General features: G+C 48.3%; 1 protein-coding gene across 1 annotated transcript in view; it reads right to left on the reverse strand.

The window, feature by feature from the left end:
- ABAT (4-aminobutyrate aminotransferase) overlaps positions 1-27,217 on the reverse strand; it is an 87,126-nt gene that overhangs the window by 14,055 nt on the left and 45,854 nt on the right. Inside the window, exons 2-11 of the mRNA XM_068968918.1 lie at positions 27,009-27,123; positions 19,982-20,079; positions 17,732-17,761; positions 14,106-14,223; positions 11,090-11,139; positions 3,838-3,918; positions 3,142-3,234; positions 2,582-2,644; positions 1,534-1,597; positions 368-516 (exon numbers count right to left, since the gene is read on the reverse strand). Of these exons, the coding sequence (XP_068825019.1) occupies positions 368-516; positions 1,534-1,597; positions 2,582-2,644; positions 3,142-3,234; positions 3,838-3,918; positions 11,090-11,139; positions 14,106-14,223; positions 17,732-17,761; positions 19,982-20,079; positions 27,009-27,078 (816 nt within the window). The 5' untranslated portion in view covers positions 27,079-27,123. The remainder of the gene's footprint in view (positions 1-367; positions 517-1,533; positions 1,598-2,581; positions 2,645-3,141; positions 3,235-3,837; positions 3,919-11,089; positions 11,140-14,105; positions 14,224-17,731; positions 17,762-19,981; positions 20,080-27,008; positions 27,124-27,217) is intronic.

A 27,217-nucleotide genomic window follows, 5' to 3' on the forward strand; every position in this document is an offset into this window, starting at 1 on the left:
ACTGACACACAGGGGACTAGAGGATCCCTTGGAATCAGTTTTCATATAAGCTGTACCATATTCTTTCCATCAGTTCATTTTCTCTTATTCTGGAGTCAGTGAAGCTTGTCCCCAAAGAAACTTAAATGATACAGAAGTTGGTACCAGAAGCCGAGTGATGGAGGCTGGGTGGCAAAATCAGTGTCTCATTACCTTTCCTAACATGGAGCATCGGGACACGTGGCTCCCTGTCCCTCTGTCCCACCCAGGGAGTGCCACATGGATCCCCAGACACTCTGAGTGTATTCCTCTTATCTGGGCTAATTCTTGGGGTGCTGAGGGTCAGGACGGGGTGTTGAGGAGAGGACTGGGAGGGTCCGGGTGTTACCTCTTCTAGACAGCGGGCCTCCTCTTGTTGGTTCTCTTTCACAAACTCTTCCAGAGGATATTTCAGCCGTGGGAACGGTGCGATGGGCCAGTCGAAGGAGGGGATGTCGATCTTGTGAATGGCTTTGGAGTGTGTGGTTGCTAAGCAACCTAAGCCCAGCAGAACAGAAGAGCAGAGGTTGGCTCGGGGAAGGAGGGTGGACCGTTTTTTTTGTTTTTTTGTTTTTTTTTTAAGAATTTCAAAGTTTGTGAATTTATTAAATTTTATGTTTTGGATTACAGAAAATGAAGATTGGACTTCTCATAAACAGAATTAACCCCTCTATCCATTACATCATTACATCACCAACTCATTACATCATTATGAGACCGACTCAATGGACATGAATTTGAGCAAACTCTGGGAGGTAGTGAAGCCTGGTGTGCTGAAGTCCATGGGGTTGCAAAGAGTCAGATACCACTTAGCGACTGAACAACAACAACAACAAATCCATTACATGGTCTTTCTAAACCTTCACGAATGCCTGGTTTTAATCACAGTAGTTATAAAAACTTTAGGGCAGGTCAAGATACACTCTTAATTCCCAAAGTCTTTATCTAATTATTAGATTTTTTTAAGGCAAAGATTGTACTTTTCTCATTTCAGAACTACTGTGTCTTCAATGAATGGTACCTTCAATAAAGCAGGACCACAGCAAATGCTTTTTATTTATTTTTAAATTTACTTTTTAGTGGAGTAAAATTGCTTTACAATATTGTGTTGGTTTCTGCCAGACTGTTTTTGAGAATGATATGGGGCAGCCTGGGGAGACCCGGTGCCTGCAGAACCCCAGTTCTGGGAACATCCTAAAGCTGAAGGGCATGCCTGTGTCTTTGTGTGTGTGTCTATGTGTTGTTGCTTTCTGATTTATCACAGACTAACTCTTTGAAGGCAGAGCAGCAAGGGTTTAAATCCTAGCTCTGCCACTGAATGGCCTTGAATGTTCCTTCCCTTGCTGACCCTCAGTTTCCACATCTGCAAAGTGGGAACAGCCACCCCTAGTCTTCATGGAATGGTGTGCAATCAAGGAGACACTAAGTAGAAGCCGCCATGCCCGATCAGAGGCAGCTATTGCTATTGTTATTATCACTCTACCTGCCACCTCCGGATCCCACGGCCCTCCTTACCCATGGTCCTCCCGTGGAAAGCACCCATGAAGGAGAGGATGCTGTAGTCAGGGCACCCAGGGGCCTGGAACCAGGAAACAACCATCGGTCAGGATTGTGAACTAGGGACCTAAGTGGCTGCTCCCATGAACCTCGAGGAGCATGAAATCTCAGAGGACCCAGGGGTCCCCTCGCAGGTAGAAGTTACAAACTGGACACCAGAGGTCAAAATCCAGCCCATGGATTTTTTTCTCTTTTTTAAATCAAGAGGTTCCATGAGGTACATTTCTGAGCCTCTGTCTTCTCACAAGTTCTGCATCACGGGCGCCCATCTTTCCTGTCGAGCCTGAAGGTGGGTGGGCGTGCTGCCCCAGGGCCCCCACCACCCCCTTTCTCCTTGCCATCACCACCCCGGCTGTCGACGGGCTCTTCGAGTTCCTCCCAGCCCCTCTCCTTTCCCTGCTTTGGTGGCTCTGACTCCCACAGCCCAAGGTGGGCCAGGTGTGGGGGTGGTACCTGCCGCCCATGACCCGATGCTGAGCTGGGCCCCTCACAGGACACGCCCAGGCTTTGGACCAGCAGGAGGGGAGGAACACCAGCTTTCCCTGGCCCTCCAGGGCTGCCCCTGGGAGCAGGAGGAATTCACGAATGCCCAGGCCTCTCCTGGCCCTAAGCGAACGGCACAGCAGCACTGCCTTCTGACCCTCCACTCAGCAAGGAAATCAGACCTGCCTCCAGGCGACTCAGGAAGAGCCGCTGGGGACATTGCAGAGGCCACCCTGGGGGCTCCTGAGTCTCTGGGAGGTTGACCTGGCTCAACTCCATTGGGACCCCAAGACTCCCAGGAAAAACTCCAGGACCTTCTCCCACAAACTCCAGAATACCCTCTGGTCATTTTCCTTTGTTCATCTCCAAATGTGATATGAGATGCAGCTTGTTTTATCGCACTTCACAGATGTTGTGTTTCTTTTTTTTTTTTGTACAAACTGAGACACACTCCAACTTGAGGAGGACAGGACCCCACGCACCCCAGGCCCCAGGACCTGGGCAGAGGGGGTGCTGGGCTCACCTGGTTGACCATGCACGTCTCCAGCTCCTCTCTGGAGAAACTCGACTGGCCCCTTTCCTTGCTCTGACAAAATGGAACAGAAAAGATTTTCAGAGATGCTCTGGGGCAGGGAGAGCTGCCGCTTTGCACCCACATCTAGGCCACGAGGGAGTGCTTTCTCAAGAACTGCTCACACATGTCAATGTTACATGTACGGACGGAGGCACGAGATTGTTCACAGTGCTCGAAATGAAACAGATGGACGGATAAGGTTCATCCCTGTTCTATTGGCAACAGTGAAGATCTGTGAGATGGTACTTTATTCCAGGTAAACTAGCCTAGCACACTGGGGAGGTTTTGTACCATTCTCTGCAGGGATATTTCGAAAGGCTTGACTAGCCAGTGGCCCTCCCTGGATTTTGGACATGGTCACTGATGTCCAATATTCTGGCCAACTGGGGTGGATAATTGGACAAGGGCTGATTGTGCGGCTGGGGGCTGAGGAGCCTGTGTGTGTGTGTGTGTGTGTGTGTGTGTGTGTGTGTGCGCCTGCGCGCACGTATGCATGCCCCAAACCTCACCCTGTACCACATGAAGATGGTCTTGAAGGCGTTCTCATTGGAGCAGGAGCCGCAGGCCATCGTGATGAGCTGGGACATCCCTTTGGGAGCCACCTGTCAGGAGGGAAACAGTCGTGGGCTCCCCACTCCCCCCTCCCTTCAGCTGGGCCGATACATGCGGGCAGGGAACCAGGTATGGAGTCCTGGATGCAGCCAGACTGGGAAGGTGAGCAAGAAGCCCAGAAAGGCCTGGGGGCTGGAGGCCAGAGAGGGAAAATGGTGAATGAAGCCCATAGGTCCCTCCTGATGGCCCTGCCCGCCTTTGCCTGTACATTTTACAGGTGGGAAGTCAGGATTCCAAAGGATGCTGATCGTCGTGGCCACTGAAACCCAAAGTCAGGGAGGACTGAAGGACACAGGCAAAGCTCCAGTTGTGGGATCCATGCTAATTTAAGTTCCCCTGGGTTTCCTTTCCCCCTACCCCACCCCTCAGCATGCAAAGGATCCCAGCTTTTCTTGCAAGGAAAAATTTAAAAAGACTCATCCTGAAAGAAAGAGCAGGAAGAGTGAGACTAATGCACAAACAGCCCATCCTTAACTGCTATGGATGCCAACCCTTTCCTTCCCAGCTACTCTGGCTTCCTGGAGCCAAGGGCCAGGGTGGGGAGGGCGGAGGTGGGTCCTCGTGTTGCAGTCTGTCCCCATGGAGTCACTCACCGAGAGCAGGGACTCCCGGAGCTTCTCCACAAAGTTCTCCGGAGGAAGGATTCCGAGGGCAGGTCTGTTGATGAAAGTGCTCTGCAAAAAAGCCAGGATGCCGGCAGTGACTTCTTGCCTGACCCAGGTCCCGCCCACCGGCAATGCTTTTCAGAGTGGATGTGTTTCACACTTCCAGGAATGAAGATTTTCCTGCACTTTTAGAGAAATCCACTAGGATGGCTCTCGGTTAAAAACAGTGTCAGTTTGTTGGCTGGGCTATGGCACTATCACTATAAAGAAAGAATTGGTGCTGAAGGATTGACATTTTTGAACTGTGGCACTAGAGAAGACTCTTAAGAGTCCCATGGACAGCAAAGAAATCAAACCAGTCAATCCTAAACAAAATCAACCCTGAATATTCACTGGAAGGACTGATGCTGAAGCTGAAGCTTCAGTACTTTGGCCACCTGATGCAAAGAGCCGACTCACTGGAAAAGACCCTGATGCTGGGAAAGATTGAAGGAGGGAGGAGAAGGGGGCAGCAGAGGATGAGATGGTTAGATAGCATCACTGACTCAAAGGGCATGAATTTGAGCAAACTCTGGGAGTAGTGAAGGACAGGGAAGCCTGGCATACTAGTCCATGGGGTCGCTAAGAGTAGGACATGACTTGGCGAATGAACAGCACCAAAACGTTTTATTTAAGAAGGACGCCTTGACGGCAGCCTCACATTGACAAACTGCCCGCCTGCTTTTCCAAAGATTCCCAGCACACCTCGGAGCCTGTGCTCTGCACCAGAAGAAGCTGCCACAATGAGAAGCCCGTCCACTGCAGCTACAGAGTTGCCCCTGCTCCCTGCAACTAGAGAAAAGCCTGCAGAGCAATGAAGACCCAGCACAGTCAAAAAATAAATAGATGATAAATAAAATTATTGAAAAATTTTCAAATAAATTTGAAAAAAAACATTTTAAGTTGTATTTATTTTTTGGCCCCACTAGGTGGCTTGTAGGATCTTAGTTCCCTGACCAGGGAACCCATGCTCCCTATCGTGGAACCATGCTGGACCACCAGGGAATTCCCAGTTTATGTGTTTGTTGAAACCCATAGAATTGTATATGGCAAAGGATGGATCTCACCTCATGTGAATTATATTTTAATTAAAAAACCCACGGGGGAAGAGGTCTCAGTAACTCTAAATTTTAAAGAGAGTGAGGCGTAGGAGAGCAATCTGATGAAGAAGCTGGCTAATGAAAGCGCTGCCGATGAAGAGAAGTAGTGTTAGAAAACTCTTTTTTTGATAGATGTAGGTCTAGCGAAGGAGTCCCTCTGTAAGGAAATCAGCAGTGCACACCAGACGCTAGACACTCGCTTCTGAAACTCTGGAAATGAGGAAGCGTCACTCAACAAAAAGGAGAACCACACTAAACGCCAAAATTAGGTTAAGCAAACGCAGGTGCATTCACTGATGATAATGTCGTATTGCTGGTAAAATGGCATGTGCAAAGGTCACAGTTGTATGTTAGGGTTCACTGAGTGGTGTACCTTCTGTGGGTGTTAATAAATGTATCAACATGTGTCCACCCTTATGGGAAAGATGCAAATGTAAATGCAAATGGGGATAAGGACAGAGCTGATCTGTCTTTCCAGGTGCAGCCGGTGCCCCCTGAAGGAAGTAAGAGTCTGAGTGGGGTCTGCACAGCAGATAAGCAAAGAGGTCATCAAGAAGTGGACTGGGGGATTTTCCCTGACGGTCCAGTGGTTAAGACTCCGGTTTCAAAGCAAGTGAAAGTGTTAACTGCTCAGTCATGTCTGACTGTTTGCAACCCCATGGGATTCTGCAGGCAAGAATACTGGAGAGGGTTGCCATTCCCTCCTCTAGGGGATCTTCCTGACCCAGGGATCGAACTCACATCTCCCGCATTGCAAGCAGATTCTCTGCCATCTGAGCCACCAGGGAAGCCCTTCAGCGCAAGGGGCCCAGGTTCAATGCCTGGTCCAGGAACTAAGATCCTGGGAGTCAAGTTAAAAAGTAAGGAAGGATTGACTGAGCCTGGAAATTCTCAGGCACCCCTCTCTCTCAGACTCAGCTGTGTAAATAAACTCAGCGCAAATCCAAACAGGAGGAAACTCAAGGACAGGTGGGCCCCAGTACCCATCCTTCTGTGGCACTGCGATTCGGCGTGGCCCGCTAGACTTTGTGGTAGCCTCGTGTCTCTGTTGATTTTTCTTCTTTGTGACTAGCTGGCTAGGTCTAATAAGCAATGGGGGGAGTTAACCCTTTTCATTGCAGAGCCGGGGAAATGGAGGACCAGAGAGGTCAAGCAACCTGCCTCAAGTCACACAGACAGAAAGGCAGAACTGTGAGTCAAACCCAGGTTGGCTGACTTCCGATCCCAGCCTCTGCTGGTATTGCAGGCAGCCTCCACCTGAAACTATAGATGCTCTTGGTAAGTAGGCTTGGCAGAGACCGGAGACCTTGGGTGGCCTGTGGGAGCCGCTGAGTGGCCTTTTGTTTTGGCTTCAGGACATTCATTGTGTCCCCTGGAGAAGGAAATGGCAACCCACTCCAGTATTCTTGCCTGGAGGATCCTATGCACAGAGGAGCCTGGCTGGCTACAGTCCATAGGGTCACAAAGAGTCAGACACGATTGAGCAGCTAAGCACACACACACACAGTCAATGTGCCTCTGAGGAAATGAAACACATCATGAGCTCAGGGAGGAGGTGAATTTCCAGCACAGGGAGTGGGGGAAGAGGCTCGCAGGGGAGATGGCCAGGCTGACTGCCTCTCTGGGCCCAGGCAAGATGTGGGGGCGGTGTTCTTGTTCGGCAAAGCGTGACATTCATTAAGAACAGAAGGTATCTGGGACTCTGGGTAGCAGAATCAATGAGGACAGGTTTCCAGAATCCTTGCCATCAGACTCAGCAGCTGTAAAGTGCAGAAGGAGGAGAATGGGCTTTGGTTTACGTGGCTGTGCAACCTGGGGCAAGTCACTTAACCTCTCTGGTCCTTATCTGAGAAAATGAGGATGCCCTCCTGGGTGCTCGTCAGGAGCCAGTGAGAGGACACAGCCTACGAATGAGGCAGGAGCTAGTCCTAAATTAGGACAGAATCACTCAGGTGGAAAGGCCTGGCGATCACACTGATGCCTTAGCTGACAAGGTCAGCTGCCCTACGGCCAGCCCAGCCAAAGTACCACGGATGCCAGTCAGCATTCATCATTCATTGCAGTGACCAGGCACAGGCAATGACCAGTGATTATTGTACAGCCCATGAGCAGTGTGATGAGGCCGCCCTGGGGAAATAAGAAGTTCTCACTGCAACTGGTTAGATCCAGGTGACCCGGCACATGGATTATAGATGATGTGATTGGGGTATGAAAGGGTTGATAAGCACCATCTCAGGACTTCAATGACTTGGCAATAGCCTGCCCAGGACAGGTAAAACACCATGACCACCACCTGAGCACATCTCTTGCTAAGAGTCTGGAAGATGTCAATCAAGGTTGTCCCGTCTGATGCCTCAGATGTACTCTGCTGAGCTTGTGGCGGTCAACGGTCACTTCTCTAAGGCTGTGCCAGTCTCCCTGCCCCACACCCAGTCCTCTGCAAGAACGACATAATTAATTTTAAAAAAAGAAAGAAATGAGGCTGAAGAAGCAGGAGCCAGATCACAAAGGGCTTTGATGTGAAGAGGAAGAGCTGGGAGGCATCCTGAAGGCAGTGGGTACCAGGAGAGGGTTCCAGGCACAGAGCAGTTTGGAGGATGGTTTGGAGGAGGTGAGAATGGACATGGAGGTGGGAGGGAGTGATGGAGAGGCGCTGATGGGAAACTCCAACTGGAAGAGGGGGAGCTAGGACTGGTCCCCGCCTGGGTGGGGGAAGGGAGGATGAGGTGTAGTGTTCAGGTTCTTGGCAGGGATAGGTGGACACAGGGCATTCCCCACCCCCCTGCCCCCGCAAATCAGAATCCCTGGGCCTGGAAATCACATGCTGTTGGGGCCACTCTGCCTCCGGAGGCAGCTGACACGGCAAATGTGTCTGGCATGTTTGTTGACAGAGTTTTTTAGCACCAACTGCTGAGGCATCTGGGATCCGCAGAACGTTTCGAAACAAAGCCGGGCTCTGAATGTAAACACACACTTGGAGACACCAACAGGCCTCGCCAGACACCCTGGGTTTGGGGGGTGGGGGGGACGAGGCTTCTGCCAGAGCAGCCCCGGAACTTGTCAACCCATCGAAGGTGAGAACCATCCCCAGGTCCCTCCCAGGCAGGTACACCGGCCCACAGGTAAAGAGGAGCTGAGTTCTTTCCTGTTATCTTCTGCTGCTTCTTTATGGCTGGAGAGGGGACTTCCCTGCTGGTCCAGTGGTTAAGAGTCCTCCTTACAGTGCAGGGACATGGGTTCGATTCCTCGCTGGATAACTAAGACCCCACATGATGTGGAGCTTTGCCCCAACTACTGAGCCTGTGCTGAAGAGCCTGCGCGCTGAACTAGAGTGTGTGCGTGCTCAGTCGTGTCCAGCTCTTTGCGACCCCGTGGACTGTAGTCCACTAGGCTCCTCTGTCCACGGGATTCTCCAGGCAAGAATGCTGCAGTGGGTTGCCACGCCCTCCTCCAGGGGATCTTCCCAACCCAGGGATCAAACCTGCAGCTCCTGCACTGGCAGGCAGATTCTTTACCCACCGAACCATGGGTGGGCGGGGGGAAGCCCAGGAAGTCCGTGCACTGCAACCAAAGATCCTGCATGACGCACAAAGATCCACGGGCTGCAGCTGAGACCCGAGACAGTCAAGTATACAAACACTATAAACCAATAGGAGTTGGTTCCTGCCACGGTCAGGCTTTCAGTCCTGTCTTTCTTTGATTTCTTTTTGGGAATGACACCCCTTATGTGTGGACATGATGTCACACTCTGAGAAAAATGGAAGCTCTAATGACACGTGGCGCCCGGGGTGGGGGGTGGGTTGGGGAGTGGCCAGAGGGAAAACTGTCCGGGAATCTGGGGATCTGCGGAGGCTGACTGTGTGTGCACACTTCTGCAGAGATGGACTGCCTTTATCTACACCTTGTATCGTGGGACGCATGACTGTGTCACCAACAGACACACTGGAAGGTCCAGAGCAGTGGCCTTTGTGGGAGGTGACTCAGATGCTCATCCGAGGTAGGTAGGATGCTAATTACAGTGCGTTCACACAGTGGAACGATTAAAGCCGGGAGGATGGATGCCCTTTGGCTACCAAGGACACATCTCCAGATGGCTTTTGAGTGAAATAAGCCAGACGTGATAACGGGCACACGCAGTACGATTCTGTCCATGTGCTGTTAGAAGTAAGGGGGGGCTTCCATGGTGGCTCAGCGGTAAAGAATCTGCCTGCAATGCAGCAGATGCAGGCTCGATCCCGGGGTCACGAAGATCCCCTGGAGAGGGAAATGGCAACCCACTCCAGTATTCTTGCCTGGAGAATTCCATGGACAGAGGAGCCTGCCGGGCTACAGTCCGTGGGGTCGCAAAGAGTCGGACATGACTGAGTGACTAACGCTTCACACTTCTTCATACGTATATACACACCATGTATCATAGATGCGTTGTGGGCAACATTACGGCTTCCAACAAGATACCCTACTCTTATCCCATCCCCACAACTGTGAATATGTTACACAGCGCAGAGGGCTTTGCAGATGTTATTAAGCTTCCTATTCAGCTCGGAAAGGAGACAATCCTAGATTTTCTGGGTGGGCTCACTGCAACCACACAAGTCCTTTGCGACCTCGGGCAGAGGCGGAGAAGGGATACAAAGAGAGCTGGATCATCCACTGCTGGCTTGATGGTGGAGGGACCACGTGAAACGAACTCTGCCAACGACCTGAATGAGCCCCAAAGCAGATCCTCCCCTGGAGCCTCCAGCTAAGAGCTGACCTCAGCTTTGTGAGCTGCTAGGCAGAGCATTCAGCTTTGCTCACTGGATTCTAGACCCACAAGATCTGTGAGACCCCAAACGGCTGTTGTCTTAAATCCCTAAGGCTGGTGGTAGTTTGTGATGCCAGCAACAGGAAATTAAAACAGGGTGGTATTAAAGTTTCATGGTTGGGGAGGACAATTAGGAAAATAATGTCTAAAAAGCCTCTGGAGAGACTTCCCTGGTGTTCCAGTGATTAAGACTCTATGCTTCTACTACAGGGGCTGTGGGTTCAATTCCTGGTTGGGGAACTAAGATCCCACATGCAGAATGGTGCAGCCAAAAAAGGGGAAAAAAGGCCCCTTAAGCAAGTGATAATAGGAACAAAAAGTTGAGAAACACTGGGTTACAGGGGAAAATTCATTCAGTAGTACGCTTCCGCGGTGGTTCAGATGGTAAAGAACCTGCCCGCGATGCAGGAGACTTCAGTTCTATCCCTGGGTCAGGAAGATCCCCTGGAGGAGGGCATGGCAACCCACGCCAATATTCTTGCCTGGAGAACCCCGTGGACAAAGGAGCCTGGTGGCTATGGTCCATGGGGTCGCAAAGAGTCAGACACGACTGAGTGACTAAACACACACACACAGTGCGGTTAGTGTGTGTGCACATCTCCGTGTGTGTTACTGCCAGCGTCATCAGTCAAAGGCCCCCGCCACCGAGCAGAATCCAGCTCCAGACGGCAGCAATGCCCAGGATGAGAAGCTGCCCGCGGCCCCTGCCTTGGACCCCATCAGTCTTGGACCCTGCCTGGCTCTTTTGTTCTTGAAGCTCCTCGCACCTCTCCCTCCCACCCTCCACTCCCTACAGGGACCACTCTTCCCCAACCCCCAGCCCGTCCCTCCCTAAAAAGCCCAGCTCCCTTGGGTTCTTTATCTCCAGCATCTCTTCTGGCTGTGTGACTCTGGACAAATACGTAACCTCTCTGTGCTCAGCTCCCTCATCTGTAAAACAGGGATAACAACAGTAGCCACCTCAGAGACCTGGCAATATTCGATCTGTGCTGGCCACAGTATTTATACATTTTATGCTCTTAATTATTGCTCATTAGTATCATGGTCATTGTCTTGTGCCCACACAGCACTGATTGCATCGCTTGGGAGCGCTTTGTATGGCTGTGATTCTCTGCTTATGTGCGTGGTTAACTGTGCCTCTGTGGGAGCAGGGCGCCGTGTTGCCAAGGCGCTCCAAGGGCTTAGCACACAGTATGGACTCAACAAATATTTCAGGGAGGACTGAATGGATGGACCATTTCCAAAGGCTGCCCTAGTCACCCTCTGAAGCTCCATGAACACAACCCTGGGCACTCACCATATTTTGAGGCTGTTGGACAAGTTTCATGAGAGCAGGATGGTTGTAACCTGGGGAGAGGAAGATACAGTTAGAGACCAGCATCGTATCCGGGGGTCCCCTGCCCCTCACTCCATCGCCTGCTCCCTCCCTTCCCTTCCAACCCTGCAACCCTTTTCACATACCAAGGCCCATTCCTGGGGCCCTGCCTGGGAAAAGCCCTGTAACTTCACTCTGTGGAAGGTAGAGGGTGTAGATTGGGGCAGTGGTGTGAGGACCAGGGGAGAGAGAGATTAACACTCTTCCTCAGTCTCTCCACCACCCACCCCATGCCCAGGGGTGCCGGGACCAAGGTTGGGAATTGCTTGTTTCCCAAGGAAGGAACACTCTGGGGGGTTTTCCAACTGACCTGTGGCCAGAGGTCTTTCGGCTCTGACTCTTACCATGCTGCCTGGATGTTGATGACTTTTCTGCCTCAGTAGATAAAGGCAGTGTCAGGGAATCACATTAAGCCACAGATGCAACTTTTCGTACTGGCTTCAGAAAGAAAGATGAAAGCAGAGCTAGCACCTCTGATCAGGAAATCCTATGCCTGGATTTTTTTTTTTTTTTACCACACCGAGCAGCAGGTGGAATCTTAGTTCCGGACCAGGGACTGAACCTGTGCCCTCTGTGGTGGAAGTGCAGAGTCTTAGCCACTGGACCCTCAGGGAAGTCCCTGCACACCCAAGTCTTTGATGTCATGGGCCCCCCCCTCCCCTGCCCACACTGCAGGGCAGGGGCAGCTGTCTGGAGGCTGCTATTATAGAAGTAAGCTTAGGAGGCAGAGTCATTGGTGCAAACCTTCAGCCTCCTTGGAAACGGCCGGGGGAACCCTGAAACCCCTTGAACCCTGACTCCCTATTGATGGGCCTGAGGTGATATTAAGAGATCTGACATTATAGGATGGTTGTAGGGATTAAATGAGAAAACACGGAAGACATGCATGCGGGCTAGGTTGCTTCAGCAGACTCTTTGCAACCCCATGGACTGTAGCCTGCCAGGCTCCTCTGTCCATGGGATTCTCCAGGCACGAACACTGGAGTGGGTTGCCATTCCCCTCTCCAGGGGATATTCTTGACCCAGGGATCCAACCCGAGTCTCCTACAGCTCCTGCACAGGCAGGCAGGTTCTTTGCCACTAGGGCCACCTGGGAAGCCCTTGGAAGACACTATGCCAGACAGGAAATTTTCAATAATTATTAGTTAAAAAAATTATTTCAATAATTACAGATGTAGGAATAAAGGTGGCCAGAGAGAGAACTTTCAGAACCTCTGGTCTTTATAAAAAATAATCCTATTTATGTATTTATTTTGGGTTGCTCTGGGTTTCCGTGGCTGTGTGGGCTTTTCTCTAGTTTGGGAGCGCTGGGGCTACTCTCCAGTTGTGACGCGCGGGCTTCTCCTTGTGGTGGCTTCCCTCGTTGCGGGGCACAGGCTCCAGAGCTCAGGTTCACAAGCTGGGGCACATGGGCTTAGTTGCTCCAGGGCATGTGGGATCTTCCTGGGTCAGAGATCGAACCTGTGTCTCCTGTACTGGCAGGTGGATATTTTACCACTGAGCCCCCGGGGACTTCTAGAACTCCTAGAACTTCTGGTCTTTTAACAACTGCTGCCAGTCTGATCAGCCCGATTCAACTAGCCCCACAGAGAAGCTGGCTGCTGGGGACTTGACCTGGAGGAGCCCTGAGTGGTGGTGGGGAGGATGTAGGGGTTAGCCAGGAAGAGACGGGCCCATGGTTTCAGGATAATGCGAGATTTTACCCCTTTCACGCTGGTAGGACGTGGAGAAACAGATTCGTAAATCTCAGACTCCAAGTCGCCGTCAGAGGCCAAGGCATCTCTGAATGATGAACTTAGCAGAAACAATGAGTCATCTATCTGCCTGCTGTTGGATCTCATCTTCAAGGGAAATAAATAGGTTTGAGGGACCCAACTTGGCAAAAGCAGAGGAGGCGTGGAAACCTAATGGAGGGGTGGATCTCTGTGGAAAGACCCTAAGTGGGTGAGTGGAGGGGGCTGGAGGGGGGTGGGGAGCTGTGAATGCTCCAGGATTATCCACGAAGGGACAGGCTTCACAGATACTCAGCCTACAGACCGGCGGATGCCGTGAGGACTCCATCGGCCAAAGAAACACGGACCAGCCAAGCCACAAACAGCATGTGCCCATCAGCCCTGCCTCTCCCTCCTGCAGTAGGACAGCCTTGCTCTGGATGGCCAGGAGGCGAGCCTGCCGAGAGAGACACTCTCTTGGGCCAGCCACCCCTCTCCCAGCTGCTCCATATGCCTGTATACTGGGGGGAGGGGGACACTGACAGTGGCTCCAGACACCTCCTCTGGCAAACTGCCCCTGATGAATGGAAGCCACCTTGCCTGAAAGATGACACATCCTTCCCTCTGGCAGCTGATGCGCAATGACCCGACTGGCCCAGGGGGACCAACAGATCAGCCTCTTCGCATTGGTCTGGGATTGACTTTGGGGTGCAATTCACATTCCAGAGCCCCCACCCCCTCTGCCCCATGGAATCAGGCTGTGGCTGGTCTCTGGCTGAGACCTCATCCTTCTTCACCTGCCCTCTGCCCTCTGCTGTTTCTCTCCCTCCCCTTTCCCCCCTCTCCGCCCCCCCACCAAGCTCACCCTTAATTAACCACTGTCACTGAATCCCCACCTCCGACCTTCTTCCAGGAGTCCTAAGACTGCTGACGTTGGACATCACAGCCTATCTGTGCTTCCTCTCCAAGCTCTGCTTATCTACCTACAAAACAGGCATATTCACCCAGACCCATACTTGTCGGGTTTTGGGGGAGGAGTATATGAGAAAAGACATGTAAAGTTCTTTTTGTAATGTACCCTCTGCAAATGACTTGTTCTTTTTCTCTGCCCTTGAGGGAAGTGTCTGGCCACACACACAAGGATGTGTCTCTTGGAAGGAGTGACTGAAGTCCAGATAAGCATGGAGAGAGAAGCTCCATCCAAGGATTTATTTTCCAGCTCTTACCTATAGGGACAGAGGAGATCTGGGAATAAAGATCCAACATCCGGTTGCCGTCCACATCCACCAGGTAATTGCCTCGACTTTCTTCATAATTGCAGAAAAAGTGCACAGCCTCTGCATTCTTGGGGAAAGAAGAGACTGGATCACTGAAATTCCCTAGACCCTCAGTCTTTCAGGACTAAGCTTGAACTGCTGAAGTAAAGGGCCTCCCTGATGGCTCAGACAGTAAAGAATCTGCCTGCAATGCAGGAGTATGTGTGCTAAGACACTTCAGTTGTGTCCGACTCTTTGTGACCCCGTGGACTGTAGCCCACCAGGCTCCTCTGTCCATGGGATTCTCCAGGCAAGAATAATGGAGTGTGTTATCACGCCCTCCTCCAGGAGATCTTCCTGATCAAACCCGTGTCTCTTACGTCTCCCTCACTGGCAGGTGGGTTCTTTACCACTAGCGCCACCTGGGAAGCCCCCGCAGTGCAGGAGACCTGGGTTCAAACCATGTTCTGACCATTTAAAGACACATGGATGGTTGCCGGGAGCCAGCATAAGAATCCCGCCCGTGACAAGGTCATGAGGAAGGAAGCTGACATACGCAAGGACGTGATCAGACTTCAGGGGTCCCCCTGGAATTTCCTGAGCATCCACCCCCCAAAAATGAGAATCTGCCTGCTTTTCCACGCTTCTAATATTCTCTGGAAAAAGTCAAATCAGGGCTTTAGTCTTCTGCATTTGAAAGGGATGTTTCAGTTAAACCCCCTCTGATAACTCTCTAGCTTGCCTAACAGGTTCCCCCGAACCTCTTACAGCTTGTGAATTGCTTACAGCCCCACAACTGCGAGAGGCACAAAAAAGCTTAAAAGCTTTTTGTATCTTAAAGATACAGAACCTTTTCTAAAGAGTTAAAAATTATATTGGTAGAGGGTTTTCACTGTTGACTTAATGACTGCTGCCAGGCCTCCATATTCTTTATCTTTTAGGCACCTGGGAGGATGTTAATCAGTGTAAATGGGATATGGAAAAAGATATATAGTAGTTTTGATGTTAGCAACACTAGACTTTTGAGTTAATTACTTTTCTCTTAGTTATATATCACTGCACTCCTCTTGTGTCCTTGCTATGTAAGAATGTAACTATATTTAGTGCTTTCTGAGAGTGGCACCAGACTTTGGGAAGATCAACACAAATAAGTCTTCTGGTTGACAAACCCTTATGAGAAAAAAGGCTGTAAAATGTTAATTGGCCTTTTTGGCCAGAAGATGATGTAAATCACCTACGACTTGTGTATACAATTAGGTATGCAGAGAGAAAAGCCTGGTTTTTGATAAGAGTCTGGGCTGCTAACGCTGCATCACTTTGTGTTACCCATTGATCTCCATGTTTTATCAAAAGTATAAAAGGCCTTCTGAACAACAGAGGACGGAGCCAGTCGCTGGACTGGTTTCCCCCGTGTCTCCTCTGTACTCCAATTTCAGGCTGAATTCCCATCTGGAGCGGGGCGGCTCACTAAGTCTACTTACTTGCCCTGGCTTTTAAGACCCGCGCGAAATGGAGCCTAAGGAGGGGCACCCTTAGATATTCAAGTGGGCGCCGGTGGCCCAATGTAGATGGTGCAAGCTCCTTGTCTGGAACTTTATTGGCCTTCCCGGTAAGCCAAGTCCACTTAATTTTCCTACTACACTATTTCTTCCTAATTCTAATCTTATATTAATAAATAAATAAGTTTTTTCCTCGCTGACGCCATCCACGCTTCGAATTCCCTGGATCCACCGGGGCTGGACCCCGGCAGATGGTGTCTGTGGTTGTTGACAGTGTAGGATTTTTTGCCCTGCAGGAAATTATCAATACATAGGTGATTTGCTTTATAATCGTTTATGATGCTGTGGATTTGTATTTGATGATTTTTTTTTTTCTGTATGTGTTTTATTTATCCCAACAGAAAAGATTGAAAAATAAATCTGAAGAAAATTCTGGAAAGTTAAGATGTATATGGTAAGTCTTAGGGCCTAAGAAAACTAAAAAAATGATAGTGATTATATATTGATAATATAATATATATATTATATAGTGAAAGAAATGCAAATGGTACACTAGAAGATTTTCACATTATGTACCAAAAAAATAGTAGCAAATAAGGTGAGGAACAAGAAAAAGACAAGAGAAAGAGAACAAAAAATAAAACCGGGGACTTCCCTGGTGGTTCAGTGGCTGACTCCTTGCTCCCTCTGCAAGGGGCCTGGGCTCAATCCCTGGTCAGGGAACTAGATCCCTCATGCCACTGCCCCAGTGCAGCCAAATAAACAAATGTTATACATTTAAAAAACCAGAAAATAAAACCGAACCTGTAAATACAACTATATCAATAGTAACATTAACTGTGCATGGATTAGGCAAGTCAAAAAAAAAAAAAAATCAGAAACTGTCTGACTGGATTAAAAGATTCAGTGATATGTCATCTACATGAGATATATTTTAGATTCTAGAATACAAATTAGGTTGACAGTAAGAAGGTAGGAAAAGATACATGATTCTCATAGTAATCATAAGGAAGCTGGATGTTTTATACTAATATCAGATGAAATGGTTAAACAAACAAAACGTTCTTAGAGGTAAAGACAGGCGTTTTATGATGACAGAAGGGTCCATCCACAAAGAAGCTCACAAACATGTAAGCAGCTGATGTTGTTTAGTTGCTCAGCCACGTCTGGCTCTTTGCGACCCCATGGACTGCAGCTCGCCAGGCTCCTCCACCCATGGGATTCTCCAGACAAAAATACTGGAGTGGGTAGCCATGCCCTCCTCCAGGAGTCTTCCTGACCCAGGGATCGAACCCATGTCTCAAGCATTGCAGGCAGATTCTTTACCGCTAAGCCACTTGGGAAACCTGATATACAGCCCCAAATACATGAAGCGAAACCTGCCAGAACTGAAGGGAAATGATAATTCTATAAGACTAGACACTTCAGTCCCTGGCTTTCAATAACGGATAGGACAACCAGGCAGAGGATTAACGAGGAAAGAGATGTGAACAACACTCAAAATCAGCAGATGTCACAAACACGTGTGGAACACCCCACCCAACAACAGCAGGGTATATGTCCCTCTCAAGTTCACATACAGAACGTTTTCTGGAATAGACCACATGCCAGGCCATAAAAAAGGGTCAATAAATTTCCAAGGATTGAAATCATTCAAAATAAGTTTTCTAACCCCAGTTGAAGGAGATTAGAAATCTCAGAAGTTTGGCAAGTTCACCAAAATGTGGGAATTACACTATATAAATAACCAATGGGGGACACCACTCATTGGTGGTCCAGTGGCTGATGCCATGTTCCCAAGGCAGGGGGGTCAGATTCAATCCCTGGTCAGGGAACTATATCCCACATGCCACAACTAAAGATCCCCCACGCTGCAAAGATCTAAGATCCTGCGTACTGAAACTAAGACCCAGCTTAGCCAAATAAAAAATTAAATATTAAAAAAAAAAAAAAAACCAAACGAGTCAAAGAAGAAATAACAGATGAAATTAGGGAAAAAGAACGTTTAGAACAAAAGCATGTTTTATAAAAAGAATCAGCACAGATTAAGTTGTAACCAAGAAGCAAAGGTAGGATGGCTATTTCATCCCCACTCACCTGAATTATATTCAACTGTTTCATTAGCTCCTGCAGGAGAGAAGAAAAAAAGCATCATAGCAAGGACATACACTTGCTTAAAATCTTTCATCTTTTCCCAAGTCTTGGGGCTTTTCCCTCTTCATGTCAGTAACTTAATAGTTAGTCAACAGTATTATACATATTTTTTAAAATCCTTAAGAGAAATAGTTGGTGGGAAATGATTCTTGCCAGTTCAATTACCAGTACAACAGACAGGTTGGAGGGTCAGACACTTCAAAGATAACAATCAAGTAAACTAAAATATTTAACCACAAAAAAATGGAGCTAAAGATATTTATCTAATGTCCAGAAAAGCATGGGTTCTTTTTTTACTTAGGGAAAAAAAAGCTCTAACACACCATTAGGGAAATAGAAATCTGCACCATTTATAATTATAATCTGAACATTCCATAAATCACTTGTACAACTGTACATAGCAGCTGGGAATTATAAACTAGGGGTTTTACTACTACAAGGATTTCATTTCTGAAAAGAAGTCACAGAAAGTAAACTTTAGCAATTAGTGTCATAAAATCATATATTTCCATGTAAAAATACAGAATAATATTCATGATAAGAATATGAAATTTATTCCAGCTATTTTACTAATATTAAATTAAAATTCACCCCTCATCAATAGAAATATGCATGAAAAAAGTCTTCTTTTGTTAGCAAAAGACCATGCAAAATAGCTACAATCATTTACATGAGCACAAAGACTTCTAGTTTATTAAATAGTTTCAATGTCAAAAGAAACATCTTTTGACTTTTAAAAAACAAAGACACTGTGTATGGATAAAACCTGCAAAATATGCAGAGAAAAAATAAATTTGTATCACAAAGGTTTACACTGTTATGTTTTAGATGCAAACATTAGAAACAGTATTGGACTCACAACCCAGAATCAAGGCTAACCAGACCTGCAAAGTGTGGTGTATGCAGATTTTGTAGCTTCTTTGGGGAGAAGCCGCAACACCCCTCGCCACATTTGTCTGTGTCTCTAACATCGATTCCAGGGATTCTGAGCTGCCCAAAGTCTCTCACACACCATGCACTGTCCCCCTGCAGGCTTGTCACCATTCCCCTCACCCAGAACAGAACACACTCCTGCCAGTTGCTCCTTGTGGCCCTTCAAGATCAAGCTCAGGGAGGCATCTGCCATACACGCCCTGTGCTACATCACACAGTCAGGTTCTTTCACTGTTGGTGGGTTGCTCTGCCCCAGCCCCTGACACTGGGCTCAGAAACAGGCCATGTAACTTGCTTTGGCCAACAGAATGAGGTGGAGGTAATGGTAGGTTAGTGGGGAGCCTGGCTCAAGAGACATAGGGCAAGTACTCCTTTCCATCACCGTGAGAACAAGCCCAGGCTGGCTGGCTGGAATATGAGAGACCCATGAAGCGGAGCCACATTACCACAGCGACCCAAGACTAGCCTAACCTAGATCAACTGGTGGCCAGTCATCCCTCAGGCACATAGATGAACCCAACACAGCTGCCTACCCAACTGCCAGTTAACCATGGATGCATGAGCAACTTGGCGAGGGTGGGATGACTGGAGAGAATAGCACTGAAACGTGTATATCACCATATGTAAAACAGATGAGCAGTGCAAGTTTAATGCATGAAGCAGGGCACTCAAAGCCGGTGCTCTGGGACAACCCAGAGGGATGGAGCGGGGAAGGAGGTGGGAGGGGGGGTTCAGGATGGACAGACACATGTACACCATGGCTGATTCATGTTGATGTATGGCAAAACATGAGGTTTTGGGACTGTTCTTTATGCAGCACTATTACAGCAATTGATAACTTACTTTGGCCACCTCATGCAAAGAGTTGACTCACTGGAAAAGACTATGATGCTGGGAGGGATTGGGGGCAGGAGGAGAAGGGGACGACAGAAGATGAGATGGCTGGATGGCATTACTGACTCGATGGATGTGAGTCTGAGTGAACTCCGGGAGTTGGTGATGGACAGGGAGGCCTGGTGTGCTGTGATTCATGGGGTCGCAAAGAGTTGGACACGACTGAGCGACTGAACTGAACATATCCTCTAGAAAGACTTCTTTGACTTCTTATGGAAGGATGGCCTGGTTTAAAGTTCTGGATCTCTAATGGTGAACTCTCTGAAAGCAGCTAACGATACAGGGCCCTCAGCATGGCTGTGTTTTTGCCCCATGGGCCCTTTTTGCTCTTTTCTGAAACACACCACTCAAGTGTGCTCAACTCACCCGAGATCTAGGCCCTGGGACTTCCGTCTTCATCAAAGGTCCATCATAGTCAAATTCAACGTCGACTTTGGCTGCAGCCTGACTGATGTGTCTGGAACCTGCCGTAAACAGAGGTGGTGAGAAACCCCTGAGCACAGAGGATACGAGAATCCTGCCCTTACAACGCTGGGAGTGCTCAACAGAGGCAGTGCCAGGGCCGAAGACCCACGCCAGCCTGACGATCCCAGAACTCTGAGTGTGCTCAGACACGGGTACCACAAGCACCCTGAGGATTTCAAGAAGTGGGAAAGCCTGCTGCCAGTGATGCTGTAGGCAAGCAGGCATGCTCACATCCCAGTCGTGAGGCTAAGGTGATGCCGACTTCCTAGTCTTTTTGACTGAGCAATCTCAGTTTTCAGGATCCATCCGGAAAATAACTGGACCAGTGCAAAAAGATGTAGATTAAAAATATTCACCATAGCATTATTTCTAACAACAACAGAGAGGAAACAGCCTAAACATCCAACAAAGAAGGGTCAGTAAATAGAATGTGCCATGTCCCATCATTTTCATGGACAGTAGAATATTGGGAATATTATGTATCCATAATAAAAATTATCCAAATTTTGTAAAAAAAAATTAATCTATATCCATTTGTATTGTGTGTGCACACTCAGTCATGTCTGACTCTTTTGTGACACCATGGACTGTAGCCTGCCAGGCTCCTCTGTCCATGAAATTTTCCAGGCAAGAATATTGGAGTGGGTTGCCGTTTCCTTTTCCAGGGGATCTTCCCAACCCAGGGATCAAACCTGTGTCTCCTTCATATGTGTATATATAGACTCAAATTTGTCAGCCCTGGAACTGCTGGCATTGTGGGCTGGATGGTTCTTTGCTGTGGGGAGGTTGCCCTGGGTGCTATAGGATGTTTAGCTGCACCCCTGGCCTCCAGCCACTAGAGGTCAGAGGCATCTCCTCGAGTTGTGCTCCAAGTTGTGTCAATTAAAAATCATCCAGGAGATGGGAATTCCCTGGCAGTCCAGTGGTTAGGACTTTGATGCTTTCCCGGTCCTGGCCAGGGTTCAATCCCTGGCTGGGGAACTAAGATCCTGAAAGTGGTGTGGCATGCCCACTCCATTGTTCTTGCCTGGAGAATCCCATGGACAGAGGGAGCTACAGTCCATAGGGTCAGAAAGAGTCAGACATGACTTAGTGACTAAACAATAAGACGTTTCACATAAATCGTGTATGTGATCTTCACCTGTCAGAATGGCTGTGATCCAAAAGTCTACAAGCAATGAATGCTGGAGACGGTGTGGAGAAATGGGAACCCTCTTACACTGTTGGTGGGAATGCAAACTAGTACAGCCACTATGGAGAACAGTGAGGAGATTCCTTACAAAACTGGAAATAGAACTGCCATATTGCCCAGCAATCCCACTGCTGGGCATACACACTGAGGAAACCAGAATGGAAAGAGACACGTGTACCCCAGTGTTCATCGCAGCACTGTTTATAATAGCCAGGACATGGAAGCAACCTAGATGTCCATCAGCAGATGAATGGATAAGAAAGCTGTGGTACATATACACAATGGAGTATTACTCAGCTATTAAGAAGAATGCATTTGAATCAGTTCTAATGAGGTGGATGAAACTGGAGCCTCTTATACAGAGTGAAGTAAGCCAGAAAGAAAAACACCAATACAGTATACTAACGCATATACAAGGAATTTAGAAAGATGGTAACAACGACCCTGTATGCAAGACAGCAAAAGAGACACAGATGTAAAGAACAGACTTTTGAACTACATGAGAGAAGGCGAGGGTGGGATGACTGGAGAGAATAGCATTGAAACGTGTATATCACCATATGTAAAACAGACGAGCAGTGCAAGTTCAATGCATGAAGCAGGGCACTCAAAGCTGGTGCTCTGGGACAACCCAGAGGGATGGGGTGGGGAGGGAGGTCTGGGGGGCGGTTCAGGATGGACAGACATATGTACACCGTGGCTGATTCATGTTGATGTATGGCAAAAACCACCACAGTATTGTAACATAATTAGCCTCCAAATAAAATAAATAATTTTTTTTAAAAAAGAAAAACAAATCATGTATGTGATCTTATTTCATCTTTACACAACCCTGAGGGATAGTTGCTATTTATTGCATTATACAGGAGGGGAAACAAATACTAAAACATGCTAGTGTCTGTCATACACACACATGCACGCACACACACACATGACCTGCCAATCTATAAAAAGCCATGATATTAGAAAACATAAATTCTTAATGTTTCATAATTGCTTGGAATATCAAAGAAGGTTTCTGAATTAATTATGCAATAAAGTGGAGCCCTTTGAACATAAAATCCAGTTAAAATCCAGTACCACCCTTATTTTCAGGCATGAAGATACCAGCTTTTATTACCTTTTGTTTGATCTTACAATGAAAAAGGAATTTCTAAAGATCTTACTCCAACAGCAGAGAGTTAAAAATCATGGACCATACTGATGACTTAAAAAAAAAAAACAACGCATACACACTCAACTGGTTCTCGCTTCCTTGGCCTGAACTCAGCATTACTGGTCAAGACTGATTCCAACCAGACCTGCATTCAACAGGTCTATTTGGATAAATAGGGCTCTTAACCTGCTGATCTTCCTTTGTTTCCAGAGAAGGGCGGAAAGTGAGAAATCTATAAGCAGTAAGTCATTCTCTAAGTCACTCTCTCATGAGGACATACAAGTCCTCTCTTCCTTTCTCCAGAAAATGTCTTGACGTTACATTGTAGCAATTTCTTGGGAGTTTGAAAGCAGGAATACCAGGGGTGGAGGCAGTTGGCAGTGGGGCCTGCAGCTGAAAGGACCTCGAGGCGGAGCGTGTGAGGTCCCGCGGAGCTGTGGTTACCAGGATGCCGGGACCAAGAGTAAACAGGGCTGGGAAGCGGGGTCAGGGTAGGACCTGGGAGACACAGCGGAGATGGATGGGGCATGAGGCAGGGATGCCGAGGCCAGGTGCGAGGCAGATGCACCTGGGTCAGGAACCGCACTGGTTCCTACCGTGTTCCAAGTCTTTCTGGGTGTGGATGGGACAGGGCAAAAATGCTGGGCAGAAATTCTGAAAATCGGAGTCTGGTGATTTTTTTTTTTTTTTTGCAAATGTGCTATTGGAAAAAGGAAGATGGAGAAGCTCACATATATTCAGGAAAACGCTCACCTATTATTTTATTCTTTTTTAAAGACTTTTTTTTTTGATGTGGACCACTTTTAAAGTTTTTATTGAGTTTGTTACAATATTGCTTCTGTTTTATGTTTTGGTGTTTCTGGCCCCTAGGCCTGTGGGGTCTCAGATCGCAGACCAAGGATCGAACCTGAACCCCCTGCGCGGGAAGGTGATGTCATAACCGCTGGAACGCCAGGGAAGCCCCTCACCTATTGTTTTGATTAATCCACAACCTTCTTGTGAGAAGATACTGTCCCCATTTCACAGATGAGGGTCAGAGAGGTTAAGCAAGTTTCCTGAGGTCACATAGCTAGTGAGTTTGCAAGGCCAGAACTTGAGTCCAGAAAACTTGTGCTTTTCTTACTATATCTCAGTTGTGACTTTTTATAGAGGAAAATAACCAAATACCAACACAACACTTCATGTGATGACATGTAGTGCCATAAACCACAAGAAAAAAGAACACAATTTGAATGACCAAGAAAGCCTTTTCCAGGACCCCTTCTATCCAGCTGTGTGAGCAGATGTCCGTTTATTGAGCACTCACAGTGAACATACTGGACATTATTCCTAGTTATTTCCATGGATTACCTCACGTAATCCTTACAACCCCATCGGAGGTAAATGTTATTAAGAGTCTAATGTTAAAGGAGACACTACGCTCAGAAAGGTCAATAAATTTGCCCAGAGTCACACAGATGGAAAGTGGTAAAGCTGGCAGTCTGTCCACTGGACCTCTCCTTTCCCAGATGCTGTGAGCATCATGGATTTATAGTGCATCTCATCTAGTGTGGATTTTTGAAATGAAACATTCGCAGTAAAACAATTCACTTCTCCCAAAGGCAAATTACTACCAAAAGGAGGAAGAAGTTTGAATCAACACTGAATGATCCAACATTTTCATTCATGAATAAAATAGCACACCCAGAGGGCAGGGGCGTGCCCTGACAGGCAAGACCAGGCAGGGTGGGTGAATTCAACCCGATCCTCTGGGTCTGATAATGATGCTCACTACCCTCCATGACTGTGCAATCCACAGAGTCAGTTTTTAACTCCAAACTGTAAAAGCTGCCATCCGATGTTTTTAATGTCCTCTAGATCTTCTTCTGAGAGCAATAAATAAGTGCCATTTTCTCAAACAGCAAGGGTTCTCTATGTGAGCCTAGCCAAAATCAAGATTAAGTTCAACTGGAGTTATTTGCTCTGCTTTTGTTTAAAACAAAAACACCTGGGACTCCTCTGCTGGTCCGGTGGTTAAGAATCTGCCTTTCAATGTGGGGAATGCAGGTTCAATCCCTGGTCAGGGGAACTAAGATCCCACAAGCCATGGAGCAACTAAGCCTGTGCTAGGTAGGTAGTCATGAGCCGCAGCTAAGACCTGATGAATCTTCCGTGCTAATGACTCTCCCTTCTACTTGGAACACAACAGACCTGCATCATTGGAGTTTATTTGTTACATGATTAGGGGTAAGCATTAATATACTTATCTTCTAATTAAATAAAACAAACCCTCAAAACCCACTAATAACTTCTCAAGGCTATCAGGGTTTAAAAAAAAAAAGAGGAAAAACGGAGAAAACTCATAGAACAGAGGAGACAATGAAACTGGATTGGACCCTGGAGCAGAAGGAGTCCCCGAGAAAACGTTGCCGAAATTCACACGCAAGTCTAGAGTTTGGTTCAGATCAAAGTACTAAGGTCAGTTCCTCAGCAATGACAAATGCATCCTGGTGATGTAAGATGATAAGACTGGGGAAAACTGGGTGAACAGCATGTGGGATCTCTTTGTCTTTGCAATTTCTCTGCACATCTAAAATATTTAAAAATAAAGCCTGTGGGAGAGGAGAGAACACTCCTGCTTTTTATCACACTCAAGATAGAAACGCCTGCCGCATTCAACAAGGAGACCAAGGACTCCACTGACAATTTGTCTTCAGAAGGCAGACGGGACACACAATAAGAAGGGGACATCGTGGTGGCAACCATGGAGCTCTGAGAACTGGGGGCAACGTGGAGAGGCAGGCATCTGAAGCAGGCTACCACAAGCTTCCTCCTCCCAGAGCTGCTGGGAGGCAAGCTGCATGCATGCTCGGTCGCTAAGTCATGCCCGACTCTCTGCAACCCCATGGACTGCAGCCCGCCAGGCTCCGTGGGATTTCCCAGGCAAGAATACTGGAGTGGGTTGCCGCTTCCTTCTCCAGGGGATCTTTCCCATCCAGGGATCAAACCCACGTCTCCTGCATCGGCAGGCAGGTTCTTTACCACAGAGCCCCCAGAGAGCCCAGGAGGCACATTGAGGGGTTGGATAATAATCCAGTGTTTGGAGCTGGACTGACGTAAGAAAAACTTAAAGCGGTCCATTTTCAAAGACAACTAGCCTAGAGGGACAGCTTGCTGATGTAATAGCTGTTAGGATACTTGCGTGGGAAAATCCAGACAAAGGGGGAGTAATAAACCCAGGTGACTTTCCCAGGAAGATTGTTAACCCCGTAGTACACAACCAAGGAGGGACTGGGGGAGGGACTTGGGTGCCGAGAGGATAAAAACCCCACTGTAACTTGCCCACCAGACGCCTGATCTTGCAACATCATCATTAAAGCCTTGCTTCTCACTGCACCTGGTGTCTCCAAGTCCATTCCTTGGGTTTGGGTCGGTGGGCTCTATTTCCCACATCTGAGTTGCATTCAAGGGGCTGCGTGACTTGGCTTCTCTGAGCCTCAGTTTTCTCATCTGTAAACTGGGGTTCACCCTTTCCTTCCTTGTGGGAACTATGGAAGGAGGTCTCCTGAGATCATACAGGCAGGGTGCTCACTGGGCTATGCTGCCTGAACTCAGTGAGGCAGAGAAAAATGGAAGCATCTGAGAGGGACTGCATATAAAGGCAGAGACATTACTGTACTGACAAAGGTCTGTCTAGTCAAGGCTATGGTTTTTCCAGTAGTCAGGTATGCCTGTGAGAGTTGGACCATAAAGAAAGGTGAGCACCGAAGAACTGATGCTTTTGAACTGTGGTGTTGGAGAAGGCTCTTGAGAGTCCCTTGGACTACAAGGAGATCAAACCAGTCAGTCCTAAATGAAATTAGTCCTGAATACTCATTGGAAGGACTGATGCTGAAATTCCAATACTTTGGCCACCAAATGCAAGAACTGATTCATTGGAAAAGACCCTCATGGCTGGGAAAGATTGAAGGTAGGTGGAGAAGGGGACAACAGAGGATGAGATGGTTGGATGGCATCACCGACTCTATGGACATGAGTTTGAGTAAAGTCCCGGAGTTGGTGATGGACAGGGAAGCCTGGTGTGCTGCAGTCCATGGGGTTGTAAAGAGTTGGAGATGACTGAGCGACTGAACTGAACTGAGAGGGGCTGCGGTGACTGCATGAGCTGCTGGCCATTTGGGTGCAGGGTGAGTGGAGGTAAGGGAGAGGGAGGGGCAGGGTGGCCATTCCTTGGATAGGGCCCACTCTCTAGCGTCCTTGAAGCTTTTAGGTGAATGACAAGGGTTTTTGTAGTTTCCTTGTTTCTTGGCAGCAAACCTAGCTCTGTATTTCCCCCAACGGTCCCCGTGGGGATGGTTTGGGCCCTTCTGGCAAGCAGAGAGGCTCCAGGGCAGATCAGCTCCCTGCCCATGGCTGAGCTGTCCTCCCGGGCACAGGAGCACATGCTGGAGATGGGAGGGGCGGCCAAGGGGACAGTTTCTTGGGGGTGGGTGGGACAGCAGTTCCCTTTGTCCCCAAGAACTCTTCTGGACCCCTAAGTCTCTGGGCTGGATTGTATCTTCCATTAGGACCAGTCCTTGCCAAGATCCCCCAGGGCTTACCCGGCACCAACAGGCGGTAATTGTGCTGGAAGCTGCAGACCAGCCGCTGGGTGAGCAACATGGAGGCCATGGTCCCCTCCGCTGGGAACAGAGACCCCCGTCACACGCTCTGGCCCTGAAAGAAACCAGAAACTCAGAGTCAGGCCAACAGAGGCCACGCCCTTGCTGGCCAAGCATCCCACTCCCCACCATTTCCCCACATGGTAAAG

This window comes from Capricornis sumatraensis, chromosome 3, assembly GCF_032405125.1.
Source record: "Capricornis sumatraensis isolate serow.1 chromosome 3, serow.2, whole genome shotgun sequence".
In the NCBI taxonomy this organism is placed as follows: Eukaryota; Metazoa; Chordata; class Mammalia; order Artiodactyla; family Bovidae; genus Capricornis; species Capricornis sumatraensis.